At 39.3% G+C, this 26,390-nt stretch overlaps 1 protein-coding gene across 1 annotated transcript in view; it reads right to left on the bottom strand.

Moving 5' to 3' along the window:
• Window positions 1-26,390, bottom strand: part of LOC110964492 (collagen alpha-1(XI) chain-like) — a 96,979-nt gene that overhangs the window by 17,804 nt on the left and 52,785 nt on the right. Inside the window, 19 exon segments of the mRNA XM_051953671.1 lie at window positions 92-130; window positions 266-297; window positions 300-321; window positions 1,829-1,882; window positions 4,698-4,805; window positions 8,549-8,602; window positions 9,310-9,363; window positions 10,421-10,528; window positions 10,627-10,734; window positions 14,732-14,785; window positions 17,582-17,671; window positions 20,439-20,546; window positions 21,010-21,063; window positions 22,665-22,718; window positions 22,853-22,906; window positions 23,283-23,327; window positions 23,746-23,799; window positions 23,993-24,037; window positions 25,060-25,113. Of these exon segments, the coding sequence (XP_051809631.1) occupies window positions 92-130; window positions 266-297; window positions 300-321; window positions 1,829-1,882; window positions 4,698-4,805; window positions 8,549-8,602; window positions 9,310-9,363; window positions 10,421-10,528; window positions 10,627-10,734; window positions 14,732-14,785; window positions 17,582-17,671; window positions 20,439-20,546; window positions 21,010-21,063; window positions 22,665-22,718; window positions 22,853-22,906; window positions 23,283-23,327; window positions 23,746-23,799; window positions 23,993-24,037; window positions 25,060-25,113 (1,191 nt within the window).

Here is a 26,390-nt window from a genome sequence, read left to right as displayed (position 1 = left end):
AACGAAATAAGAAATGCATTTCCAGTCGGAAAATACTTTACAGTGTGTCAAAAGTCACCAGACATATTTGGCTCCTACCTCTCACCAACACCTCCATTGCTCCAATACCTCCAGGAGGACCTTGAGCACCCTGTGGACAAACCAAAACATTATGTAAGAAAACTGTATTAAAGAGATGTATTCTTGATAAACACCGTTTAAAAAAAAAAAAAAAAAAAAAACTAAGTACAGCAAGAGCCTAACAGAGAAGAAAGTAAATACAAACTCACATGGCTCCACTGGGACCTTGAGGACCTCTGGACCAGGAGGACCAGGTGGACCCTGTCCGAAAGAATGGAAACTATGTTTAGGATAGTGCAGTATTACGTGATTTCTTGCAAATTTGTGCTCTGCCCTAACAATGAAAATAAGTAAATACAAAAATAATCACTTGGTGCTATAATACATCTTTTAGATACAATATGTTCCACAGTCTGCCCTTAAAGCTATTCTCCTTCACTGCTTCTTTTGCATTTCTGCTTAAACCACATTTTTGTGGTTTTGTTTTTCAGTGACAATAAAGATAGATCAAATCTAAATGTAATCTGCAGTAACAACCACTGTAGATTGTAATGTGAGCAGCAGACATGTCAGAACCACTGCTTTCATTGACCATAAATTCAGTAGTGTCATTATTTTGGAAATAATGTCATTCAAAATACAACAGCCATATGCAGCTTTTATCTTGTTCAGAAACATTTCTCTGAAGACTCCTGGGGCCTATTTCATGAAGCAGGTTTAACAAACTCTGGGTTTAATCCTCAACTCTGAGTTGATCTACTCTGAGACAGGAAACTCTGAGTTTCCTCATTTCAGGGTTAACAAACTTTAGAGTTTTCACTAAACCTGCTTTGTGAAATAGGCCCCTGGTAGTTGGTCAGTGAAGCAGCGTGTCTTGTTGCTTCTTGGCAGTGACACTAGCAGTGGGGCTGAACATTGCAACTAGCTCAATGCTCTTTGCCTCCACTTCCTCTTCAAGTGTCTAGGAGAACCGAAATGTGAGAAGGCCCTCTCTACAGCTAGCGTTTGAAAAAAAACAAAACATTAATCCATCCATTATCTATGCTAATAATAATAATCCTCAATCTCTGGAGTCTCTCCCAGCTGACTCAGGGTGAAGGCAGGGGACACCCTGGACAGGTCATTAGTCTATCACAGTGCTACACAGAGACAAACAATCACACTCACTTTCTCACCTACAGATTATTTAGAGTTACCAATTAACCTCAGCATGTTTTTAGACTGTGGGAGGAAGCCAGTGTACCCAGAGAAAATCCAAGTATGCACAGGTAGAACATGCAAATTCCATGGCAGACTCAATCATCTCAATCAGATATGGCTGAGTTCATTGCAAAGTCCGAAACCAAAATATAACAGCACGAACACTGTCAGACACAGATAGAAAGAAAAAAAAAATACAAGCTGCACTGTCTATTTGTTGTCCTGGAACCCTATATGAACTGAAGTCAGCAAATCAAAAACTCCAGTACCAAATATGAACATGCAGTACTTGTATGTCTGACTACTCAACTCCTGCTAGTACTATATTGACAGTGAAAAATAATAAGTAGATAAAACCAACACCCTGTACAGAAACAAAATACACATTTTTCACCAGGTGGAGTGTTCATGTCAATGCATCTTCCACAAACAAGAAGATCTGCCATGTCGCTGGAGAAGTTACCAAAGTAACTTCAGAACAATCAGAGCAATTTCCCACTTCACTGGGTACGTGAAAACAATGTGAATCTCTGTAACACTGAAAAGTCACAGAAAAAGCTGCACTTACCATTGGTCCAACGTCTCCATTCTCTCCCTTCTCACCAGGAGGGCCAGGCAAACCCTGCGAAGAAGACAAATGTTCTTCAGAGCACAGAAAAAAGGTTATGTGACAACAGCACCTGAGACAAAACTACATTCGAAAATCTCTGACGGGAGCATAAATACATTTTTGCTGCTCATTAACAGGTACTTTCAGGTGATGTGTATTGAATAGTTGGCTTTAGGATGCAATGTGACGGAGAATACATTAATACAAGCAGAACCCCTGGGTGTAAACACACAATTAGTCAAAAGGAAAACTATTGTAATTAAAGGGTATGGGAGGCTTGGGTATAATCAGCCTGTGTAAATTGCAGGCTGGAAACTCCATCAATCTATGTCCACGGGAAGTGAAAACAATGGGGACAGCACAGGTTGACTGAAACAGTCTGAATACACATTGGGAAGGTTTCTCTGTGACAAAAAAATGAACAAGCTCTCACATGCTATTGTAACTTATTGTCTGTCTGCATAATTGCAGTTACTATGTGTTGTGCTAGTTTAACTCCAATGATGGAGTATGCATAATCAATAGGTGGGTGGAAAGCAGTGGTAATGATAAGTTACTGTAAAACTACACTGACATGGATATCAGTCACTGCAACAAAACGTGTACTTTCAGTCCACTTTTCATGATTTACTGTATCTTTGCAATGATGGAGAAGGCTAATTTATAACTGATTCTGACTGGGACTTTAGTCACAGTAATAAAGCATGAGGCTTGTGAGAACGGAAAAATAAATTAAGTGTCAACTCATTTCCTGTAAATTGTTCAAAAGTGATGGACTGTTGATCAATAGTGGACTTGTTATGCTTGCTTGTAAAATATATGTTCTAATTACAGGAAAATTAAGGAAAATATAGGTGTATTACGAGTTAAATTAACAAACACTGTATACAAACACAAAAACACACAGAACTACTGCTTAGCACACGGCAGAGGAAATCAATAAATGTTTTGCTACATTTCCTTCTATTTTCCACCACGGCCTTGAACTACAGGAACATTTTATGACAATCAAATCTGATATTTACTCTCCTGTATGTCCCCATTTTAACCTCTTAATCTAAAGAAGTCACCCACTTGGCAATAAATGCAATATTTCACACCAAACACAGCCCCAAACGATGAAGGCTCTCAGACTGAAGCTATTCATTCCCCATAGTCAAAAATCATTAATGCTACAGATAATTGCATTGAAGTGCTGATCTCGCAGTGGCTGCTGCCATCCATTGAAGGGCAGCTTAGCCAACATAATTAAAAGAGTGGAGATGGAGTGCATTATGCCCAATTAAAAGCCAATTGCACCTAATAACAATGTTATCTGGCCCTATTGACCAGCGGGACTTCGCTCAAATTTCATCCTCACTGAGTCCTTGGATAATTGACTTTGAGATATTCTTAAGTGTGGCATTTCTTCATTATTTGCCACCAAAGCAAGTTTCGTCAACTTCTGCTCATCAGCTTAAATGAGCCAATGAGCTGCACTTTTGCCCATTTCATTCTGTTGCAGTTTCAGTGGAAAGCAGAGCTTATCAGTGCAAAGTAGAGTAAAGCAACACTAATATAGTGCTCCCTCTTTATCTCAGTAGCACATAGGGCTTTGTGGGACAACATTTTCAACAGTTAACATATGGTAAAAGCACACCCAAAATATACATATTTAGTATCTCTAAGCAGAACTACAGATCTTTTGCTGAACAACAGAAACTATGGAAACCAGCAATCGATACGACTCCATACCAGCTGGTAAATGCAATAGGTGCAAACATGTTGGTGACCTTATCAAACAGTAGGCACCAAAACTTTATCTTATCTGAGTGGACTGAATTGAAGACCGGGTACACAATGTTGGTCAACTCTTCATTTGCAGTTTGAAGAATGTGATATTACTATTACTAAATACCAAAAATGAGTGCTATACTTTGTGCGTGATTCCAAGAAAAATCAATAAACTACTGCCATTAAAAATGAAATAAATAGCCATACATCAGTGTGTGTACTGAAGTAGAAATACAACTGCAGGCCAAGTATTGATAAATCAATCAAATAGTACTCTCCTTCATAACCTTTAATATACAAAGCCTATGTTTTTGTTTATAGGGAGTCCTGGTGACTAAAAACAACATTGTGAAGGTCATGGGTTTCACACTCAGCAAAGCAAGCATATCCATCCTATGAACAAAGTCCCAACTTCCTACCTGCTTCAGAGTTGCTCCCCCTTTTCTGTAAACCCTCTAAGAAATGCATGTGTATCATAATATGTCCAGTATGAGACATATTTACAAAAGATGAATGAACTTATAATATGCATTGATTAAAAGACCCGATCAAATGCAGGCTACCACAGCAGCTGGTCTCTTATTTGGAGCTGCAGGGGAGTGGTTTACTGCATGATAATGATGCAGTGTGAGTGGAAAAACCAACAGCAGTCCCCCCTTCTACCATTAACGCCACGGCAAAATGCCAAATGCAAAATGTTTGCAATGGTGATGGATTTTTAGCATTGTCAATGCTAAGGAAAGTCCTTGAAGGGGGGGGGGGGGGGGGGGGATTATTTGCCCAGGAGCAATACAAAGTGCCATTAAGAGTCGAGGCTGCATTAATAAATTATGCTTTGTTTTGATGTAATGTAAATGATGTAAGGAAAGATGAAATGTTGTCGGTTTAAGGGGTGTGGAGGAAGTCATTTTGCTCCTGATGATTTTGACAGAAGAAAACAAATGTGTATACTTATGAGGCGATGTTCAACGTGACCTGGTTGGGGTGTGCTTCGAGAATGAGATACAGAGAATTAATATGTGTTTCAAAGATGCATAGGGTGCTGTAGACTTACCTGCAATCCAATAGGTCCTGGTAGACCTGGGAATCCTCTGGGACCTTCATCTCCTTTCTGGCCAAACATACCCTGCTGTCCTCTAGGACCAGCCTCACCATCACTGCCCTGTGGGAGTTTAAAGTTCACAAAATTCAAACACCTTTATTCTGATCCATATTAGCTAGAGCTTCAGCAAGAGCAACTCCATAGACACTTTTTTTTTCTAATGGGATTTTTCCTGGCTCTTCTTTTTAAACTGTTAATCCTTTTCAAGGTTATAGAGTATATCTAAGCTCATGTGGTAGAGGGTAGGTCAATGCACACATTCCAACACAAATTAGGATGGACAGTTACAGTACTTGAAAGTGTATTATGAAGGTCATTTTTCTAACAGGTTCATCTATCCATCAGAATTCCACACCCACATATTCCAGCTCAGACTTGTGATGCTGGAGGTTTTTTAAACAGGCACCCTGGACAGATCAACAGGATATGTCAGGGCCAAGTTGTAAGCAGACAACGGGGAAACATTTGACACTCAAAGACCATTAAAGCCAACCTAAATGGGCAAACCTATTTTATTACTTGAAAGAAAAGGGACCGAGGAACTTTAAACTTGAAACAAAAATGGACAAGAGTGAGGCAACTTTTGTAGCCACTGACAAACTGTGCTGCTGGGCTACCTGGGGAAACAGCAACCATCCTACCACAGCTTCTCATAAGGAAACACCAGATACAGTACAGTACAGCCACAGGGTTATGGTAAACAGTGTATGTGGAAGATGCTGACTTCATCTATGAAGTCAGAGGTGCACAGGGCAACAGAGGATAGAAAGGGGAGACTACGGGGAACGAGTGAAGTGCTGACAGATGAGGAGTTTTCAGTTCAAACACATGTCAGCACTTGAAAGTGCTTGAGGAACTCTCGCTGAGCCCTGGGACATGTAGGCCGCCTCAGGCACTGGTACTGAATGCAGAGCAGTTTAGAAGGAAATGTTAGGTGATTACAGGTAGCGTGAGTGCAGCTTTGAGACAAAGACTCAGAGACAAGGTGGACTAAAGTTTGGAGAGACTTTAACCAAAAATAGAAACAAAATCTCAATAGTCTTGAACTCAGTTGTGGGTAATTTGTTATTCATCGTAACACTGCATGCACAACTTGCACCGCTATTGTTGCTCATCTTGATGCATGAAACAGTGCAATGCAGCCCTTGGCCTGAAGGATCTGTGCACCAACATGGAAGAAAGCCTGTGAAAGATACGGTCGCAAAAATGCCAAGCTCTAATTGCCCAATGTCATGATTAGCTGAATGGTCTGACACTGTTTAATGTTATATATTCAAGGGATCATAGATGGATCAGAAATTTACTTGATAGCCTTTATTAAGATTACAAATGGAAACTTCTACTGTGAATGTAATTGTTCATTGTGGAAAAGTTGAAATTGTTGCTGTGGTTTGCTAAAAAAATATACTTTCATTGTTCACTTCCTGTTTGAGGTTGTATAAACAATCTAGTTTTGATGGCGTCCAAGCACTGTTAATCAGTAAAGTTGAGTAAGCAGTGTCAGTGAAAAGGAAACATTTTTGTACAAAGTTAATATGTTTTTGTATTTTATTTTATTTTTTATTTTATTTGTGAATTAAAGATCTAAGAGAGAAGCCACTTGAGATGTTGATATGAAAAATGCTTTGTTCAGGGCTTTATTTAATCATTGTAAGTAAGTGTATATAATTTCATGGACTTACACTTGCTAACTATGAACATGTGTTTTAACCACTTCATAGTAGCCTTTGTATGGATCTGTTTGAAATTTGAACTGTAGCTTGTGTAACTGCATGGAATAGGATTCATCATAACTATTATATTGTACCTATGGATATAAAGTATGCTTATACCTGCAAAAATCCCACACATGCTCATGGAGATGTAATTTAAAACTCATCTTACTGAACATATATTTAGATTGTCCATTAAATAAATCAAAGTGGCAATTGTGGGCTTTGTGTTTGTCTTACATTGTGTAAAAACAAATTTTAAATCAGAAAATTGTGTTTTCTCCTGAAAAGCGATATTTCACAGATTATTTTTATAACATATTTATGTCTCCTTATCAGTTAGTGCTACATAAAAACACATTTGATATGCAAGAAAGGGAGTTTACCACATCCTGATGAAGATCAATACATCTCTGCCATAGACTGTTTCATTACAAATGCTTGACCCTAGTTGCTTCTTGAAGACAACAACACTGGTGACTGTGCTGCTGTAAATCTTAAGCCTCAGCTGAAAGGGAAATTGGAGCATTCATTTTTGCTAGAAAAAGCAGTGTTTTACTAAAGTCAAAAGCGCTAATAACAGAGAAAAAGACATAATGTTGAAACTACACCGCACGAGTCAGGACTCAGTCATGAAGATATGAATACACATGAGCAGACTGACTCACCAAGACAAACAACTGTTAAATAATTTGTTATTCAGCTCGGGTGCACTACCTGCTCACAGAAATCTGTCTCACCAGGTCTATTCTAGCCCCCACAGAGCACTGCAAATGCAGAATCTTTGCTAGAATGGTTGTTAAGGCCTGATAATTTACAGCAATGAGCTGTTAGTTGCCCTCAGGCCATGAGCTATTGTAGAAACAGGACTTTCCCTGTTGTATTAATGAGATGGACGAGAGGAGGATGTTCTACTGCATACAAGGTAGTATTTTCAGCTTGTCCTGGTGCCATATGAGGTAATACATGGAAATGACTAGCAATAAGGCATTCTGTTGTGGGTTGCGAGATTATTTTGTAAATGGAAGGTCACAAGTCTAATTCCATGAGTGAATTCCAAAGCAACACTAATTCCAAATTTCTAATTGCAGGGTAATTAATTACAGGGTGTGAAAAATGTTCTTCTGAAGGACATGTTGCTAACAAATTTGATGAAAAAAGTCTTTGTGGTGTACCCTGAAAGTAAAAGTTATGATTAAAAGGAAATTTGTTTAAAATGACTACGATAAAAGGATGCAGATTTTAAAAATGAACAGGAGCTGCTGCCAAAGGAATGCAGAGCTAACAGTAAAAGGCAATACTGCTTGAATTTTGTGTCCCTGACCAGGAAGGAACAGTACTTAATTTCTGTCCATGTGGGGAATAAAACATTTTATATTTAAATCATGCTACCTTGTTGAAACAGTGGTCTCCAACCAAGCACTATTATGAGCCCACTGTCCAGTTTTCCAATCTATCTAAACACTCAAACAGAACAATTAACTTAACGCCAGGCAGGAGTGGTTAGAGAAAATAAAAACCTACATACAATGAGTTGTATTAATGACAACATGTTGCTGTTTTTGGACAATAGCTGAAAACAAACAGAAAATAGGGTAAAGCCCTGCCGAAACAGACTTGATTCTGTCACGTTGCTATTAGGCTGCAGGACTGTAGATGACTAGTTCAAAATCTCTGCCAGCAGGCGTTTGGGATAATTCCAATTCTTGATTAGAATGATTAGCTTTGCTGCCTTCATAAGGCCTTGAATTAAAATAAATACTTCAAACTTGATTTCTCATTTCATTGTTCATACCCAAAAGCCACTATGATAATCAGGGGCTGACAGGAGAACAGTACTTGCATTTTGAAAGCATCAGAAATGTTGGACAAAAAGATTTTTAAAAATTCAGTATCTGCCAAATACAGGTTGGAAAATAATATCTGCACTGAATGTTTGTCTGGGAGGGTTACCAAGTAGGCATTTGCAGTTCTCTTTTCATTTCATGTTTTATTCCTGAAAATGACTTCATTGCAAGTAAAAAGGAACTCCGACTGCATAATAATATTTGATAAGGTTGACATTAGATACCAAGATAAAGTGATACTCACGGCTGGACCAGGAGCTCCAACAACGCCCTGTAGACCGCTTGGACCTGGTGGACCCTACAAACAGAAGTGACAACGTTTTATGGTCTGACTATTAGCAGAAACATGGCATCCTCACAAATAGTCTCCTTGAAAGCATTTCTATTAGAAAGAAAATCTGAATTCAGTTTCTTTATTTATTTTTAAGTGATGCTTGTGATGACTAAAACATTCAAATGAACAACATTTCAGATGAGGACAGAGCACTGGTATTTTTATTGGAACCAAAGTGATCATTTAGTTAAGAGTATAAGAACCTCAGTTTGTATTTTGTATGCTGCACATTATTTATTCACCTCATTTGAAACATCAGCATCTGAGATTAGTGTTCTTTGCTCAATTAGCATAGATCATACACTACTGTTCAAAAGTATGGGGTCACCCAGGCAGATTCATGTTTTCCATGAAAACTCACACTTTCATTCATGTGCTAACAGAATTGCACAAGGGTTTTCTAATCATCAATTAGCCTTGCAACATATTTGCTAACACAATGTACCATGAGAGCACAAAAGGGATGCTAGCTGGAAATGGGCCTCTGTACCCTGACGTAGATATTCCGTTAAAAATCAGACATTTCCAGCTAGTTTCCATTTACCACATTAACAATCTGATTAATTTAATGTTATCTTCATTGAACAAAACTGCGGTGGAGCTGAAGAGTCATTTCTTTCCTTGAAACTGTTCGATAAAACTTAATAGAAAGAGAATAAAAACAGACTTACAAGTTCACCCTTGTCTCCTTTGCTTCCCTTCTGTCCAGGCCCGCCGACTTCACCCTGCAGTGCAATACAAACACAGCAGAGTTCACATCTCTCCTCCCTATCTTAAAAAAGATCTTGCCTCCCACCTTAAGTCAAAGTCCAATATCTTAAAGTGTCACCTTTACCATGATTAGGCAGTAAATATTTCTCAAGAGATTCTAATTTGATTGGCCCACAAAGACCTTGGGCGAGTGTTTGCAATTAATTGATTGGCTCCCTGTCTAACCCCATTGGCACAATGATTGACAAAATGGTGTGGTGGAAGACGTGACCGGGATCGGAGAGGTGTGATGGTTACAAATGTAAAAATGCAGATCTGTGGTTCAGTGTATCAGCTGTGGATGTGAGATTTGCTGGCCTGTGGGTAAACAGGCTGTGTAAACAATTGGCATTTTTTGTACAAGTATGTGTTTCTCTATTTGGATTTAGAAATATTTTAACGCTTTCAGAGCATGCTTATTTTGTTGACGGAATGCAAAAGAATAAATTGTCCCTGATAGGACAATTTACTCTATCAGGGATATGATTTTCTGTCACAACGAGCTTGAGGGTAAGCAGAGTAACTGAAAAAACATATCTGTTCATGTATGGTATGAGGGGCATTTTCTATATATGTACTGTATATTAGGATATGTGTGCTTGTATGACATTGGAATATGTGTTTATTGTAACAACAGTGCAAAAGCCTTAAAATAATCATGGTGTGTAATAATCATGGTGTGCCTTTTGTAATCATGACGAGTGAAATATAAAAAAATACCACAGAAACAAAGTTAGAAGATACAAAGTACATCTGACATTCATTACATTTCTAAAGACATTCTTAGACATGACAGGTGTTGTATTCTTGATGTTATCAGAATCATATGTTTGTGTTGAAGAAGACCTTGTCGTAGTTCTGATCTCATTAAGGAAGGAGCTGATAGTTACAGATACTGAAGCAGAACTCTGAAGACATCTCAATCTGCAATTAGTTTTTACTAAATGTTTTATATGCTTTTAAGTTGAACCATATCTAGCTGTGACATGGATATTTAAATAAAGGATTCCTAGTATTACAACTGTACTCCACCTTGTCACCGTCCTCGCCAGGGGGACCCTGCGGACCAGCTGGACCAGGAAGACCCACAGGACCTTGAATGCCATCACGGCCAGCAGGACCCATAGGACCTTTCTCTCCCTAAAAAGAATATTTTTTATACTCATTAGAAAGTATTGCAAAAATTTGGAACTCATAAAAAGCATTTCATTGTGTGAATGTTAAACATAAAAACTCACAGGAGCTCCCTTTTCTCCAGCGGGACCGGGTGGTCCTTGTGGGCCATTACGTCCTGTCAGACCAATGGGACCTCCAGGGCCAGCAGCACCCCTCTCTCCAGGAGAACCCTGTCACCAAACACCCATCAGTCACTAGTTCATTATGTGGAAGAAAATAGAAAAGTCAGCTTCCTCCAGGAGAGGTAAAAACGGCGAAAAGCCACAGACAGTGTGATTTGTCTAATTTGAAGCATGAAAAGACTGACTTCATACGAAGAGCTGTCTAAAAAGAAATTTTTTAACGAATACCACTTCCACTGAGTACTGCCACAACAATGTGAAGAGTGCTAATTATAGCTGAATAGACAGGCTTCTTCATAGACATAAAAAGTTGGCTGTAAATGTTACCCTCTGCACAAGGACACAAAACTTTAGAGAATATTTGTTATTTTTAAGCACATATTTGTAAATATAGAATATACACTACCAACCAAAAGTTTGGACACATCTTCACATTTAATTTATTTGTGTTATTTTCGAAACTGTAGATTAATATTAAATTATCAATTTTTAGTTTACAACACAATTACTCCTCCAAGGAATGTGAGTTATGTGATGACCGGTGTACATTTGTGTGTCCAACCTGTCCTCCAATTCATACGACCGCATCGGTCGTTTGCACCGTGCACCGGAATACGACCTATGCGGTCGTATGAACGTTTGCGCCCCTACGGGGAAAACGAACGCATTACGGGATTTAATTCGCGAAACGGCTTTTCCGCCGCAAAACGGCTTTTTTCTCACTTTCCCAACACGTTTTTAGGGTTATGGTTAAGGTTATGGTTAGGGATAGGGACAGGGATAGTGTTAGATAAAAGTTTGTTCATGATGACGTTTCACCTGCGACTCCAGAGTGTCGATATTTACTCAACCGCCAGAGGTCGCATAGTCAAAACGTAACACTGGGTCGTAATACGGGCGTGTACAGACAACCTATGTGGTCGTTTTTGGTTTGAGGACAGGCTTGTGTGTCTGTGTGCAACATTACTCAAAAACGGAATAACAGATTTGGATGGAATTTTCAGGGAAGGTCAGAAATGACACAAGGACCAAGTGATTAGATTTTGGCAGTAATGCGGCTTATAGTCTGGATCCGCGATTTGTTACAGATTTCTGTATCATTGCCAGATTGTGATCTTACTACAAATCGACTGCTGCGGACTTATCTGGGCTTATCTGTCGGAAATGATACAGGCAACAATTGATTAAATTGTGAGGGTGTTTCTGAGTTCTATCAATTCTCGCCGCCCACAACATATATAGGTGACGTGATTCGTTATCCGTACATAATGTACACATGCATAACAAACACTTCTGTTCAGCACAAGGTAATTTTGTTTGTAGGTACATCTATATTAACCCTTGGATGGCAGCGTGAGTAAGGAGATACCCATTTTCCATTGGATTTGGGTCACTTTTGACCCATTTTGTGCATCAATGGCCACATTCTATGTTGCTGTAATTTCTGCCTCGACTTTTGTCAAGATTTCAGCCGTTGGAAATGATATGTATGAAACGACTAAGCAGCCTTGGAGGCGTATTGCGCTCTTTGAATATAGAAAATAATTAAATAAAAACCACTGAATGAGAAGGTGTGTCCTACTTGTTGACTGTCAGTGTAACCTTTTTATTTAATTTTTTTACCAACAATTAACAAAAGTATTAGCTATGATTAACAACAATAATCAAATCCAAATCTATTGTAGTTGACCCTGCTGACAGCTTCAGACCTTCACTAGTTTGAGAACTCTGTCCTGTTCTTCACTATTCACAGGTGTGCGCTCATCACTGAGTAGGAGGATCAAATCACATAAACTGTGACTGCATCTTTAAACAGTTGGTCATTATGCCGTCTTCCTACATGGGCAAGGTCTTAGGCTGCTTTCATACAAAATGAAATGTGAAAATGTGTACAGACCAAAGCTTCACACGCACACACACTGATTCAGCTGCTGATGTGAGATGCCACCTGGCACTCATATGCTTGGCCCATTTTATGACAGACATTGCTGGTGACACACACACACACACACACACACACACACACACACACACACACACACACACACACACACACACACACACACACACACACACACACACACACACACACACACAGCTCCAAACTGTCATCCACAGCCTGCCAACCGACCCACCAGGAGACACACACACACACACACACACACACACACACACACACACACACACACACACACACACACAGACACATGTGTGTGTCTTGCTATCATTGTGGGGACATACCATTGAATTCCATTCATACTTAACCCCTAACCCTTACCCTAACCCTAACCTTAACCAAACCCTAACCAAAACAATGGCTAACCCTAAAGAAACGTTTTTGCACTTTTACTTTTTTCAGTAACAACAACATGGCCAAGAAAACACTGTTTAAACTTGTAGGGACCGAAATGAGGTCCCCACAAGTGACATAATTTTCGGTTTTCCTACAGTTGTGGGGACATTTGGTCCCCACAATATAGCAAAAACATGGGCACACACACACACACACACACACACACACACACACACACACACACACACACGGTTTCTTTGATTGAAATAAGTTCTTTCTCTCTGTTTCCCTTTTTCTCATTTTACCCATGTTTTTTCCCCCGCACGTGTGATTTTCCGGACAGAAATCAAAAGTGCAACGCAAAAACATGCACATACACGAAGCCTGCGATTTGTCGCATTCATCCTTCTTGTCGTTCTTTTGTGCTTTTCTTTCTTTGTCTCTTTGAAACACACATAACCCTCTTAAAAGACTATGAAAAAGCAACGCACACACACAGCACTCACAGACTTTCCTGAAGCACAACAGCAGCTCAATCTCTGGCAGAAAATCGATGGAGGAAAATATCAGATCTCTTGTGTGCGTGGGCACTGCACACCAACCTCTTTTTTAAGGAGTTTTTCAAACACTACCAAAACAGTTTATCACATGTTTTCAGCCAATGGCTCACTTTCAAGCCAATTTAAGAAAACTATCTCATTTCGAAGTGGAAATGGTTTCACTCATTCAGAGGACACCACATCTTCTCACTTTCATCATCTTTTCATCCATGCTCTGCATATCCGCTGACATCTAATCTGGTGTTGCTCTGTCGCTGGTGAGCAGGGGCAATTATCGGGAGCCTGCGTTTAACGCTTGAACAAAATGTCAGACAGTTCAAAGCTGCCTGTCAGTCAGCTTTCTGTACAGAATCACCGCCGGAGCTCCTGAGGCTTTTCATTGCATATATAGCTAACTGAGGGGCTCAGAGACAAAGAGAGGAAAAAAAGTGGATTACACTGCCACTCCTGCTTCTTTTCAGGGTCACAAACTATGTAGGAGGAAGTCTGATATGATAGAGTATATATGGCAACAATAGTATGTAAGCGAACATCCTCTATTGTGATTTAAGAAGGATCGGAAGACTTAATCCTAAAGAAAAAACAAAGGCATTACATGTGTTACCATTTGAGTGAAAAGGTTCTCTAAAAGTACTGGCCTTTCTCAAATAAACAGGGTAAATAAAAGTTTCCTTCATCTGTGACACGAGAGTTGCAGCTACAAAATGTGAGGAAAACATAATCAAGATACAGGGATGGAACTTGTTCAGTTTGATTATTCAGGAGTGATTGGGGAATTCTTGAAAGCAATGTCAGTGTTTTCATCCATTATCTCCACACCACTTTATCCTCTGTGGGGTCGTGAGGAGGCTGGAGCCTATCCCAGCTGACTTAGAGTGAAGGACCTTTGAGCTGTGAGGTGACGATGTCACCCCTCAAAGCAATGCTGTTAGGAGTGTGACCCCTGCTCAACAGTGAAATAAAATCACCGCCAAAATGACTATTGATTTACAGTTAGAAAAATTAACACTTGCTTGATGATATTTATGCATATTCTGCAGATACATCCAGCAGCACATCACACATGCAGCTGAATGACCGGAGAATGAAGCTGTGCACAGCATGTGCAACTCCATTCTCCAAAAGCACAAGTCACTTCACTGCAATCTCTGTGGCAAGAGAGATGAGGTAACCATAGTAACAGGCTACTTACGATGGGGCCAGGGGGACCCTGAGGCCCTTCTCCTCCCTTTAAGCCAGCTGGACCCTGAAAGAAGAGGACAAGAGAGGGTTAGATCTCGCTCACTGGGGGCCACCACTCAAAACTATTCAAAGAGCAGTAATCACAGCTGTCAAATGTGCCTTTAAATGTTAATGTATGTGTTATGCATGTGTGTATGGATCTATGTGCATATGTGGGTATGAGCAGGAATATATAGAGGACTTGGACCCAGACAGATACGTAGGAACCAGCAACTTGATCAAAACAGACCAAACATACAGTCTCACTACCCTCTAACTGAATTTACTAATGCCACCAGTTTTGGCTATTTGTCTAGTTTTGCGATATTTGCTGTGGGATTTCTGCAACAGTAAAATGGAAGTGAAAGGAAATTAGTTTGTGTTGCTATCAATGCCAAAAAATGATTAAACGTAATTTCTATTTAAGAAATAGTCCCTATGAAAAGTACTCACAGTGAGGTTTCTGGATAATACTGAGTAAAAAGACACTGAGATTATAATTCCATTTATCATGTTCAGCTAGCAGACATCTTAGTGGAAGACTCTGAAACACAGGCAGATAAAATCTAAATTTTCTTGATTGGTAGAAATCAATAGGTGCCCAAGGAGATACTGTAGGTAATTAATAAATGAAAAAAATAACTGTATCAACTCTTTCAATAGCAAGCTGTGAAAGGCACCAAAACAGTACTTTTCAGCCCAGTCTTAAATTATTCTTTAAACAATTAGGCAATCCCTGTTACATTCTGTTTATGATCTCAGTGAGCAGGGTTTCAGTGATGAGACTTGTCTAAAATTGCAAATTTCAGAAATACAATGTCACTGCATAGAAATACTCATTAATGAAAAAGAAAGTTTTCAAAACATATATTTAGGCTGCAGTTCAGTTCTCCACCAGAAATAAATATCTGTTACTTCATTAATGATGATACAGTCTAATTTGTATGCATATTTATATTATTAATGCAATATGAGTCATTACACAAGCTTCAAAGGAAATGAAAAAAAGGAAAGAGACGACAAGGTCCTGAAGCCTTCGGTGGGCAGCAAGTTCAGGTTTAGTCCATCTATCTCTGGGCCCCTTGTCATCTCTTTAAGATCTCGGTCCTTGAATAGTGATGCTTGTGCTGAATCATAGCAGCAGGAAGCTGAGACTGCATATGGAAAACACAGTTCACCAGAGGCAGTAAAGACTTTCATTATAATAACTAATTTACAGGCTCCTACAGAGCCAGGGGGTGCAGAGGCTGCCAAGCAGGCGCTCCACCTCCCTGGCATTCACATTTCACCATGGCGCATTAGAAGACTGGATAAATCTTTCTTTGCTGGACACACAAAAAGTTATTTATTGGCTCCTGTATCGCCACTATGCTTTTCTTCAAAACTGAGTGATGGAATGAAGTGTGTGTGTGTGTGTGTGTGTGTGTGTGTGTGTGTGTGTGTGTGTGTGTGTGTGTGTGTGTGTGTGTGTGTATACGTATGTGGTGTGTGTGTGTGTGTGTGTGTACTTGTACTTGCTACATTGTGAGAACCATTTTCTGCATTTAACTATCAAAGTGAGGACATTTTTACAAAGTGAGGACATTTTGGCCGGTCCTCACTTTGAAACAGCCATGTTTGAGGGTGAAGACTTGTTTTTAGAGAACAGGTATGAATTGAGGTTGGGTTAGGGTTAGGGTAAGGATTAAGTTTAGGCAATCAGTTGTGATGGTTAAGGTTAGGGTAAGGCTCTAGGAAATGCATTCCGCCTATGGATGTCCTCACTAAGATAGAAGTACAAACGTGTGTGTGTGTGTGTGTGGGTGTGTGTGTACGTGTTTATCCATGTGTGTCTGTGTCTGTGTGTGTGTGTGTATTTGTATGTGCGCATCTTTCTTTGCTTACCGAAAAGAGAAAAATAAACTGTATGTATGCTTACTGGTGCAGCCCATGCATGTGTTTACCTGCAGCCTCTCAGCAAACAGAGTGACGTGTAGGTTTTGCTCATCTAACAGGTAGATACACTCATGAGTGTGCATGTGGTACTATATGAGGTCAATTTGAGAGAGAGTGGGTGGATGTCTGTGTTTGCTCACGGTGTATGCGTGCTGCCATTATAAAAAGAAAGCCATCCTTCTGTACACATGGGACAAACATAACGGTTGTAATAAGTCTAGGCAGTGCTGTCGTGTGCTCTCTTAATGGTCAGCCTTGAAATGAGCTTCAGCCACAGTCCCTCAGGCTGATCCTCAGTCAGCCTATAACACTGAACTGCCCTCACCTTGAACTTTTTCTGATTCACACCTACTCCTTCTGAGAATTAATTTGGGTCACTCAGCAGGTAAGGTACATGTGATGTCTCCACTAAGTAGTGGGTCTGAATCAAAATCAAAAGGCTCTGACTGATTCTTTGATTGAAAACAAAACTAGAATTCCTTAAAGGAAAAGATCTAGTACTAATGTACCTCCAAGAAATAGGTGCTTATAAAATGCAGACTATAGCTCATTAGGGAGAGATTTTATGACTTAAATGCTTTGCCAAAGCCACATTAGCAACAACCTACAGCTTTAAAATTGCTGATATTGACGATGATAAAATATGTCAATATTGTGTTTGGCTTAGTCGTCTCTGTTAATTCTATGTAAGCCAGTTCTGCACTTTTTAGTCTGGTCCACAGCCAAGCCTGACATTTGGTTTAACAGCAGGTTGTTAGCCTGGTAATTGGGTTTTGGAGCTAAATTCAGCTGGGTGCATGCTCAGGATGTGGGATGACACACTTCTATGTGGACATGTGAATATGTTTGCATGAGTGTGTAAATCTGTGGATAAACAGTGTGTTACCATGGCCCCTGGAAGACCTCTAGTCCCTTGGAAGCCTCTCAGGCCTGCAGGTCCTGACTTGCCACCAGGACCTTGAGGACCTGGATCACCCTGCAGAAGGAGACAGAACAATTCACTAATCTGACATTATCATCCGGTCATTATTAAACACAGGATTGCTTTAGATGAAAAACAAAGAGGAGAGTCTGTGAGAATGGCAGAGAAAAGCAATTATAGTGATTGATCTGTTTGTAACAGCTAAAATTATACCTGACTATGTTGGAATGGCAAGTGATTAAGAGGTAAAGAGAAAAGAAAGAATAGAGCTTCCCATTTTTAACAAACAACTATTTAGAATAACAGAATCAGAATTAAAAAGGGTAACAAACACCAAACAAAAGCAACATGAGTGGGTTTTTTTTGTTGTTGCTGTTGTTGTTTTGCTGGTGTACCAATGTATTTCAATTTTCCTAAACACTATGGAACCAATATACACGTCTGCCATACTCTGAAATCTTGTTCACTTCTACAAAAAAAAGTAATCAGTAAAGAGCAAGTGTCAACAGAAACAGAAAAATAAAGTCTTAAAGAGCTCTGAGAATCATTTTAAAAAGTGCAAGTATGTATTTTGAAGTAGGATACTCGAAGGACAATGTAAAAAATTACATCTCAATAAAAATCCATATCTGTTTAATTGATTGATATAATATACAGCAGTTGCTGGTAACAACTGTATATGTCTTGCTTGTTTTCAACCTGTTAATAAAGTTTTTTCAATTGCTAACAAGCAGTGGTCCAAACTGAAGTCACATGCTCGAAACTCTTAACACAGCCTACATTTCCATCATGCATCTCAGCTAAATAGTTAATTTCATCCCCAAAACAGTTTCCCACCAACAAAACACTTCATTCATGTTTCAAAATAAGCTCAGTCAATCACAACACTAGCAAATAGTCTCACTTTGGAAACAAACACTGTCACTCTGAGCACACTGAACCACTAACAACAGAGAGCAGTACATGAAATAAAGGTTTAATCTTTCAAGTTTGAATGATTTATTTTTAGATAAATCAGTATTTTATTATAAAATAAGATCTTTGCATTTGAGTGTTCTAAATTATTGTAATATATTGCAACGAGAACGAATCAGGAATGCAGCAATTTACTTCAACAACATTGCCGTATTTTCTCTGTGCCTTTGCATGAAACTTTGGGACCTTACAAAAAATAAAGTTTACTGTAAAAAAAAAAAAGCAGAATCTCAGAATTCACAGAGCAGAATAGAAATCAAGAGACAAAACTCAAAAACCAACAACAGTAAGTAACACATGTAAACTGTAACATTCATCCCCTGTTGTCTGTATTTGGACTCATGTTTCCATTCACGTCACATCTTAGATCTTCTCTGATGCACTGTGGGTAGAACCTTTTTGAGTGTCTGATCCACCCCTGGCAGGCCTCAGGAGAAATATCTCCACACCCGGCATTCATTGCATCCAGCAAGGAGAGCTGGTTGTGTGGAGAGTGATCATAAACTTTCCACCTCCATACTTACAATTCTTCTGTGGGGTTCAAGAAGGGTGAGTATGGAGGTAAAAACAGCACAGACATCCTAAGATGTTCAGTGAACCACACAGTCACTGCAGCAGAGTGGTGGAATGCTACATTGTCCCACACAACAACAAATGTAATATTTCTTGCCCTTTGACCAATCTCCACTGCTGGCATAAGTTGAATATGGAGGTCATCTAAAAAAGGAATGAGTCGCTATGTTTTGTATGGGCCAATGAGAGATGTATGTAAAAGCAAACCATCATCAATTTTCAGCTGACAACTACACTCTGCTGTGTTTGGAATTACATGATGTTTTTATTTATTTTTATTGTCAATATTTTGAAATGATTTTCCATAGATTTCAATGTGGCTGCAGCAGAAATTCCCCATGTTTTTCCCCATCATTCTGTTCTGATTGTGTTTTTAACAGTTTTGAACACAGTGTGTTAGCATTTGAAAATATGCTGTAAAAGTCTAGTGTTTTGCAGCTGGTGAACTAGTAACTGAGAAAAGAGTTCATGAATTTTGGTGACTGTGGTCACTGAATGCATTTTGTGTAAAAGCAATGGAAAATTATTCACAGTTCGGTCCACATGGACTTCTGTTTTGCAAACAGAAGTCCATGTTAAGAGTTGTTAAGAGTTTTGAACATGTGGCTTCAGTTTGGACCAATGCGTGTTAGCAATCGAAAAAAACTGTAATATTACAAACCAAGCCTGCTCCAGATCACTTGGCTGAATTTTCAGCTGATATGACATGTCACATATATTTTGTATTGGCATATATATATATTGTCTGAGATGCACTACTATGGAATCCTTTTTTTCTTCCTTAAAAGTACATCCCTGAAAAACCCCCATGTGGTTTCTCTAGTAGATTATGCATTGGCTTCAACACTCTTAGTACTGTCAGCAGTACATGTAGCAGAGCACGTATCACAGCTGCACAGATAGTGCAAAGTCAAGCAAACAACATGGTCAGTTAGCCTACTAACTATTAGTTTGAGAAATGCACTACTGGGAAGTTCATATTTTTTTAAAGTTATTTTTTGGCCTTTTACAGCTTTGTTTGATAGGTGCAGTGGAGACAGACAGGAAAGAAGGCAGAAGAGCGGGGGAAAGACATGCAGCAAAGGAATTATCCAGGCGCCCGGAAATTCAATAGTTAAAGACCTCATCATTTTCCCTTGGCAATATCACTACACTGTGGTTCTCGATAATATAGGAAAAATGAGAGATGAGCCAAAATAAACCCTGTTATAATAAATGTAAATACTCATGTCTGGTGACATTTGAAAAACATCTAAAGTGCATGCTCATTTACCTTTCCACCCTCTTTTCCAGCAGCTCCAGGTAGACCTTGCTCACCAGGTGGACCAGGGGAGCCTGGGTGTCCTCGTTCTCCACTTGGCCCTGTCTCTCCAGTTGGTCCCTAACAAGGACAACAAGGACACATGAAGGCAAATGTGCTTTAAATGTACATATATGGACTGTCCACATTGGCCTGTGTCTTTACATTGAGTATGGCTGATGAACAGCAACATTATATCTCTATGTTTTACATTAAAATTGTACATGCACCTCAAATGTGACAGTAAATCATACTTTTTCACCCATTTAGGAGAACATAATTGGCAATCATCTACAGTATTTTGTACAAATAGAAGATCTCACCAAAGACATTTAGGATTTCAAAGACTTTCAGGAGAATTTAATGCATCTTGATTACAGTCTGTGCATACAGGTATCGTCTTTTAGGATCAGCTGTTGTTACAGGTTTGTAGTTTAGGTTCGGTGTTTCATTATTATTATTACCACCAACAATAAACACAGAATTTATTCACTACTGAAGAGGTGGAACCTAAACATAATCATGTAGTTTGCTGTATGTGTACCTGTGGTCCAACCACCCCTCCAGGTCCTGGAGGTCCAGTCTTTCCTTGGAAGCCCTGCAGAGGAAAACATGGACATTAACGTTTGTACACAGGTAGTGTCACAGAAGTGTCATGTCTTCTTGCTCCTGTGCAGTATGTAAATGGTTGGGGCATGCAGAAATCAATGCCTTGTGTGTCTGTATGCTGATGCCATAAACATTTTTCTTTAGGTATGTTGCAGTACAACAATAAATTTAAGTAAATGCTTTCAGAAATTGATAAATGGTATGTAGGTATATTTAATCCATCCATCTCCTATTTCTAGTGGAAGAAATGTACTTTTTGCTGCACTACAGTTTTGATATTTGTGATTTTTTCACTGTAGGACTTTAGTTTGCTTTTCTATTGCAGTACCGGTGCTTTTACTGAAATAAAGTATCGGAATATTTCCTTTAGCATTGGTCTTACACCTATAAAATATCTTTTTACTCCGCCAAGGAACGTGGCAGAGGAACAAGTACCTCAGCATGTTACCCTGCTAGCAACTTCAAGCTGAAAGCATTTAGCAAATGGTTATTAGTCCACCAAGCAACGCGGCAGAGTTATGTGACAATCGACATCTGTCTGTCCGTCTGTCTGTCTGTCTGTTAGCAACATTACTCAAAAACGGACTAACAGATTTGGATGAAAATTTCAGGGAAGGTCAGAAATGATACAAAGGCCAACTGATTAGATTTTGTCAGTCATAGTGTGGATCCACGGATTTGTGAAGGAGTTCTGTATCATTGCGAGACAGTGCTACAAATCGAACACTGCTGACTTAGCGGGACTTATCCATCGTAAATAATACAAGGAACAATTGATTAAACCGTGGGGGTGTTTCCGAGTCCCATCAGTTGCTGCGGCCTGCTACATATTTAGATCACACGATTTGGTATCCGTAGATAAAATATACATGTATAACACACGCCTGTGCTCAGCACATGGTCATTTTGTGTTTGAGTGCATCTGTATTAAATGGCCACATTCTATGTTGCAGTGATTTCTGATGATCAATAAACAAAACAAAATGCTGCATATCTGACAATGCCATATGGGGGAATGAACAACCTTGACGGAGTACTGTGATCTCTGAGTGTTTTTCTTGTTTACCAACAAGTCCTCCCCAAAATTATAAAGCTAACAAGATAGGTGTTTTAACAGGTGCTTATCAAAGCTTATCAAACACTTAATCAAAAACAAAACTAACATGAGTTACTGGCCCATAGTTCAGGGTAAAAACAAAGAGGGACAGTATTTTAGCTTTCTTTTTTGGCCTCAGTACTCAAAAAGAAGCGTCCCCAGACAATCAAAAGAGCTCAGTCATTTCCTCAGTTCAAAAGAGATTTGCATTTTAAATACATTTTATTCCATCTCTGATGCTCTATTATTATGTCTTACTTATTTAGTTTTTTGTAGCAAACAGGTAATTATGAAAAAATTTATAATAGACAAGTCCTTATAATAATACACAAAGCATGGAATACACAACTCAATTCAACTGAGCTTAGTGAAATTCACTTGTACTTTACCATTGCTCAGTTAAACCAGAATACCTATCTGAGTGGCTGAAAGACAAGATGTCCAGGGTATAATGGCAGGGCATAATGGATTCATGTGCAAAACGACTCACTCACCGTCTCTCCCCTCTGTCCAGGATGACCAGGCAACCCATCTTTCCCTGCTGGGCCCTGTAGGTGAAAAGGTATACAGTTCATCAAAATCAAGACATAAAATGTGTATTAATATTTGAAAAGCTTATATGAGAAGTGTCAACATGGTTGTGGATGGTGCCAGCTCACACAGTTTGGCAGCAGCGACTTACATTAGGGCCTTTGGGGCCGGGAAAACCGACTGGTCCCTGTGGTCCTTGAGGTCCCTTAGATGAAAAGAAAGCAAATGAAGTTATCACAAAGAAGAGTGGAAAAGAAACACCACATGGTACATCTAACTGGAATTTAACTGGATTTTAGTTGGCAAATCCATCCAACTAAATGTCTCCCTATCTCAATGCCACTGTTAATACTCTGTTTATTAAAAATGTATAGAAGTTAAAGAAACAAAAGACAAATTATATTTTCATGATTGTTAATTTGAAATTACTTAGCTAATGAAATCAGCAGCTGCAGCACTTCTGTTTTAGATGAGACAAACAACTGCAATTCACAATCCACAATGCACCTGAGATACGTCTGCTGTCACTAGCTCTGTGCACAAAACATGAGGGACTGATAAAAACAAAATCAAATACTAACTCGCTCTCCTGGCGGGCCGGGAGGTCCATCATTGCCTGAGGTGCCCTGAGGACAGAGAAAAGGCACAGAGAAACATTGTGAACTTTGTCAAAACTGTCAGAGTGTGGAAGGTGAAAAAAATGTATGCTAGCCCTGATGCTGAATTTATATAGATAAAGTATATGCACATTTATCCACATGCTCTATCACACAAGAATTACCCATAATTTGATTTGTATATATTTTTACATTTGCATGTGATTTACAACACACACAGAGACTTAGCTATGTGTAATATGTTGTATAATATGTGAGCATGACCTGCCATTATCTTTTATTCACATAAAAGTTAAATGTTACATTCAGCGTACTGATTTTATGTTCTTTTCACTTTTTTGCAGATTCTGTATATAATCATAAAAATATAGATACATGAGTTATCAACAGCCCCACCATTATAATTTCAAATGGTCTAAGCATTTACCTTTGCACCGGGCTTTCCTGTTGGTCCTCTAGCACCACGCCCACCACGTGGACCCTATATTTATTGTATATAAAACAATACAGCAATCATTGGGTAAAGAAAACAGCATGGTAACTAATCTCAATATCTTCTTTAAAAGACAAAAAAGCATAAAGCGCATACACAACCACACAAAGGATGACATTTTCATTCACAGTCACTTATGTGGAGGGCTCAGACTGAGTTGGCAGACAGATAAATTGCCTACCGTTGGGCCACGTTGCCCTCTAGGACCAGATTTACCAGCAATTCCCTGGGAAACAAAAAAACAAAAGCTTTGATTTAGGACAAAATCATACTTTGTACCATCAGCCAGTACTTTGTAAAATCTCTTTACAGAAGTTTAAGCAAAGCCATTCTCTTAATACCAAATAGATTTGAACATCTGAGCATTTTTGGACAAAAATAAATAATCAAATTGTTGCAGTAAGTGGTTACCCACAGGCGCTTGACAGCTTGAACTACCTGTCAGTTGCAGCATGCTGGGGCCTAGCGTGTCTGATTCTCAATGTCTCTCTGAGAGCGCAGACGAGCTTGTCTTGTCAGTAATAACCTCCATCATTCTTCAACCCTCCCTCTCTTCCCTAATTGTGTAACCCTTTACAACTGCACTACCGTTAATACAGCTGAATACAGTCGTCAGTTATCCCTCAAAGGTTAGATCTTTGTGGTGATCTTTTGTAGAAGGTCCACACGACAAAGTAAGGAACATAAAGAAAAGGTGTTCAGAGTCTGATGCTGAAAATCTTCACCTACCTTAACCTCATCCAGTACAATTAAGATGAAATTAAATGACAGACCTTATCAGTAGAACTCATTGATGAATATGTAACAACAAAATCAGATCACTAAAACTGTCTTATAAATTTTGTAAAAAGCCCTCATCCAGCAGTAGATCAATGCCAATGGTTTTAGAAGGCGATAATGCAGTGTAGTTCAACTACAAATGGGGTTTTAAAACAGTGAGATCCTCATTGTACTACCATGGGCATTTTTTTGGGATTCATGAACAAACTTAAGTGCTTATTCAGTTGTGTACAAGCAAGGTCTGGTGCATGGAATAATGATAATTATGCATTTTGCAGTAGTTCACAGGTACAAAGTAGATTTTAGAGTTAATGGTGATCCAAACTTCTTGTGCCACAAGCTCCACTGACTATGCTGCGTTTCAGTATTTATATTCGCTATACTTTCCTCCCTGTACTCAGTTGGACAGCCCCCAGTGATTAAGTCTGTATGTCTTTCACAGGAGAGAGGATAATAAATTTTGTTCACCCTTGCTCCTTTCTCGCCATTTGCTCCAGGAAATCCAACGAAGCCATTGGAGCCCTGCAAAGCAAGGAGAGAATACTGTGAGAGAGCAGGAACAACAGAAAGGACAAATACATGGACAGTATGAAGAAGAAAGTTGTCTCTGTCCAGTAACAATGTCACTGATTCGAAGGAGAAGGAACAGGATTCCTTTTTCACCTTACTGACCAAGGCTAATAAAAAGAGAAGCTGTGACATCCTCACACACAAAAGACTGAAATGCTAGCAAGCAAAGTGTCATCGGGCTACAGTTTATATTTTGTGGGTCCCCATAGAGACATGAGCACCTTCTTTTAAGGCTTCTCTGAAATCGTCTCATCACTCAGAGACTTTCTGACACATAGACAGACAAAGGTGTTGTTAGCACAGTGAGAAAGCAAAATAGGAAGATAAAAAAGGCAGTGGGAGCAAATAAAGACAAAGGAAGGGGAAACAGCGGATCCCCTTTGATACCCATCAGCAATTTAGTTATTGGGCTTTTGCCGGCTGTGCTTTCTGATAGTGGAGATGGTGCCAGTCAAACAAATACTAGAAGGGAAATCACTGTTGGATGAATAACAGGCGCACCAAGCAGCTTACCAATACAGCTTCACTTTATGCAGAATTAGGATGCATAAATATATACACAATCAACTTAAATTAAACATTTTTTGTCCCCACTGCACATCAAGGTCATGTGCACATCTCTGTGTTTTAAGTGTCAAATAATTTCAAATGCAATGCATGTCTTTAGTGCTCATTACTGCTCATATGCATATGTATATGAGGCATAATACTGTGCAGTATAGGCAGGGGCACCACAACAAGGTGGCGTGGGCAGAATTGCAAAAAGTAAACAATCCAGCATTGTGGAGACAGCAGGAAAGGCAGATCTATGCCACTTAATTTGTTTTTCACAGAGGTGCAGTTACGGCAAACTGAAAGGAGAGCTGGTACTGGACAAGCCTGACTTGCGCCACAGAGATAAGACAGTCCACTGAAGCTATTGCAAATGGCTCCAGAATTAACGGTGTGGGAAAGCTGTTAACAGAGAGTGATGGGGTGCAGCAGCCAAAAACACAGCCAGTGGAGGGATTCATGCGCAGGTTGATTGCGTGGCATAAAGGCTGCCAACGGGCCAACACTTTGACCCTGAACCTACTCGTAAGGACATTGTGACATTTTATAGCACTGACTTAATTCTATCTCACATAGTAAAATCGAACACAGAATGATCTCTTCAATGTTATGAGCCCTGTTAGGAAACAACAGAAGCCAAAAAATGTATCTTCAGAATGAGTAGGTCCATAAAAGCA

The sequence above is a fragment of the Acanthochromis polyacanthus genome, chromosome 9 (assembly GCF_021347895.1).
Source record: "Acanthochromis polyacanthus isolate Apoly-LR-REF ecotype Palm Island chromosome 9, KAUST_Apoly_ChrSc, whole genome shotgun sequence".
Taxonomy (NCBI): domain Eukaryota; kingdom Metazoa; phylum Chordata; class Actinopteri; family Pomacentridae; genus Acanthochromis; species Acanthochromis polyacanthus.
The sequence above is the reverse complement of the archived record's forward strand: the minus strand, read 5'-3'. Positions and strand labels throughout refer to the sequence as shown.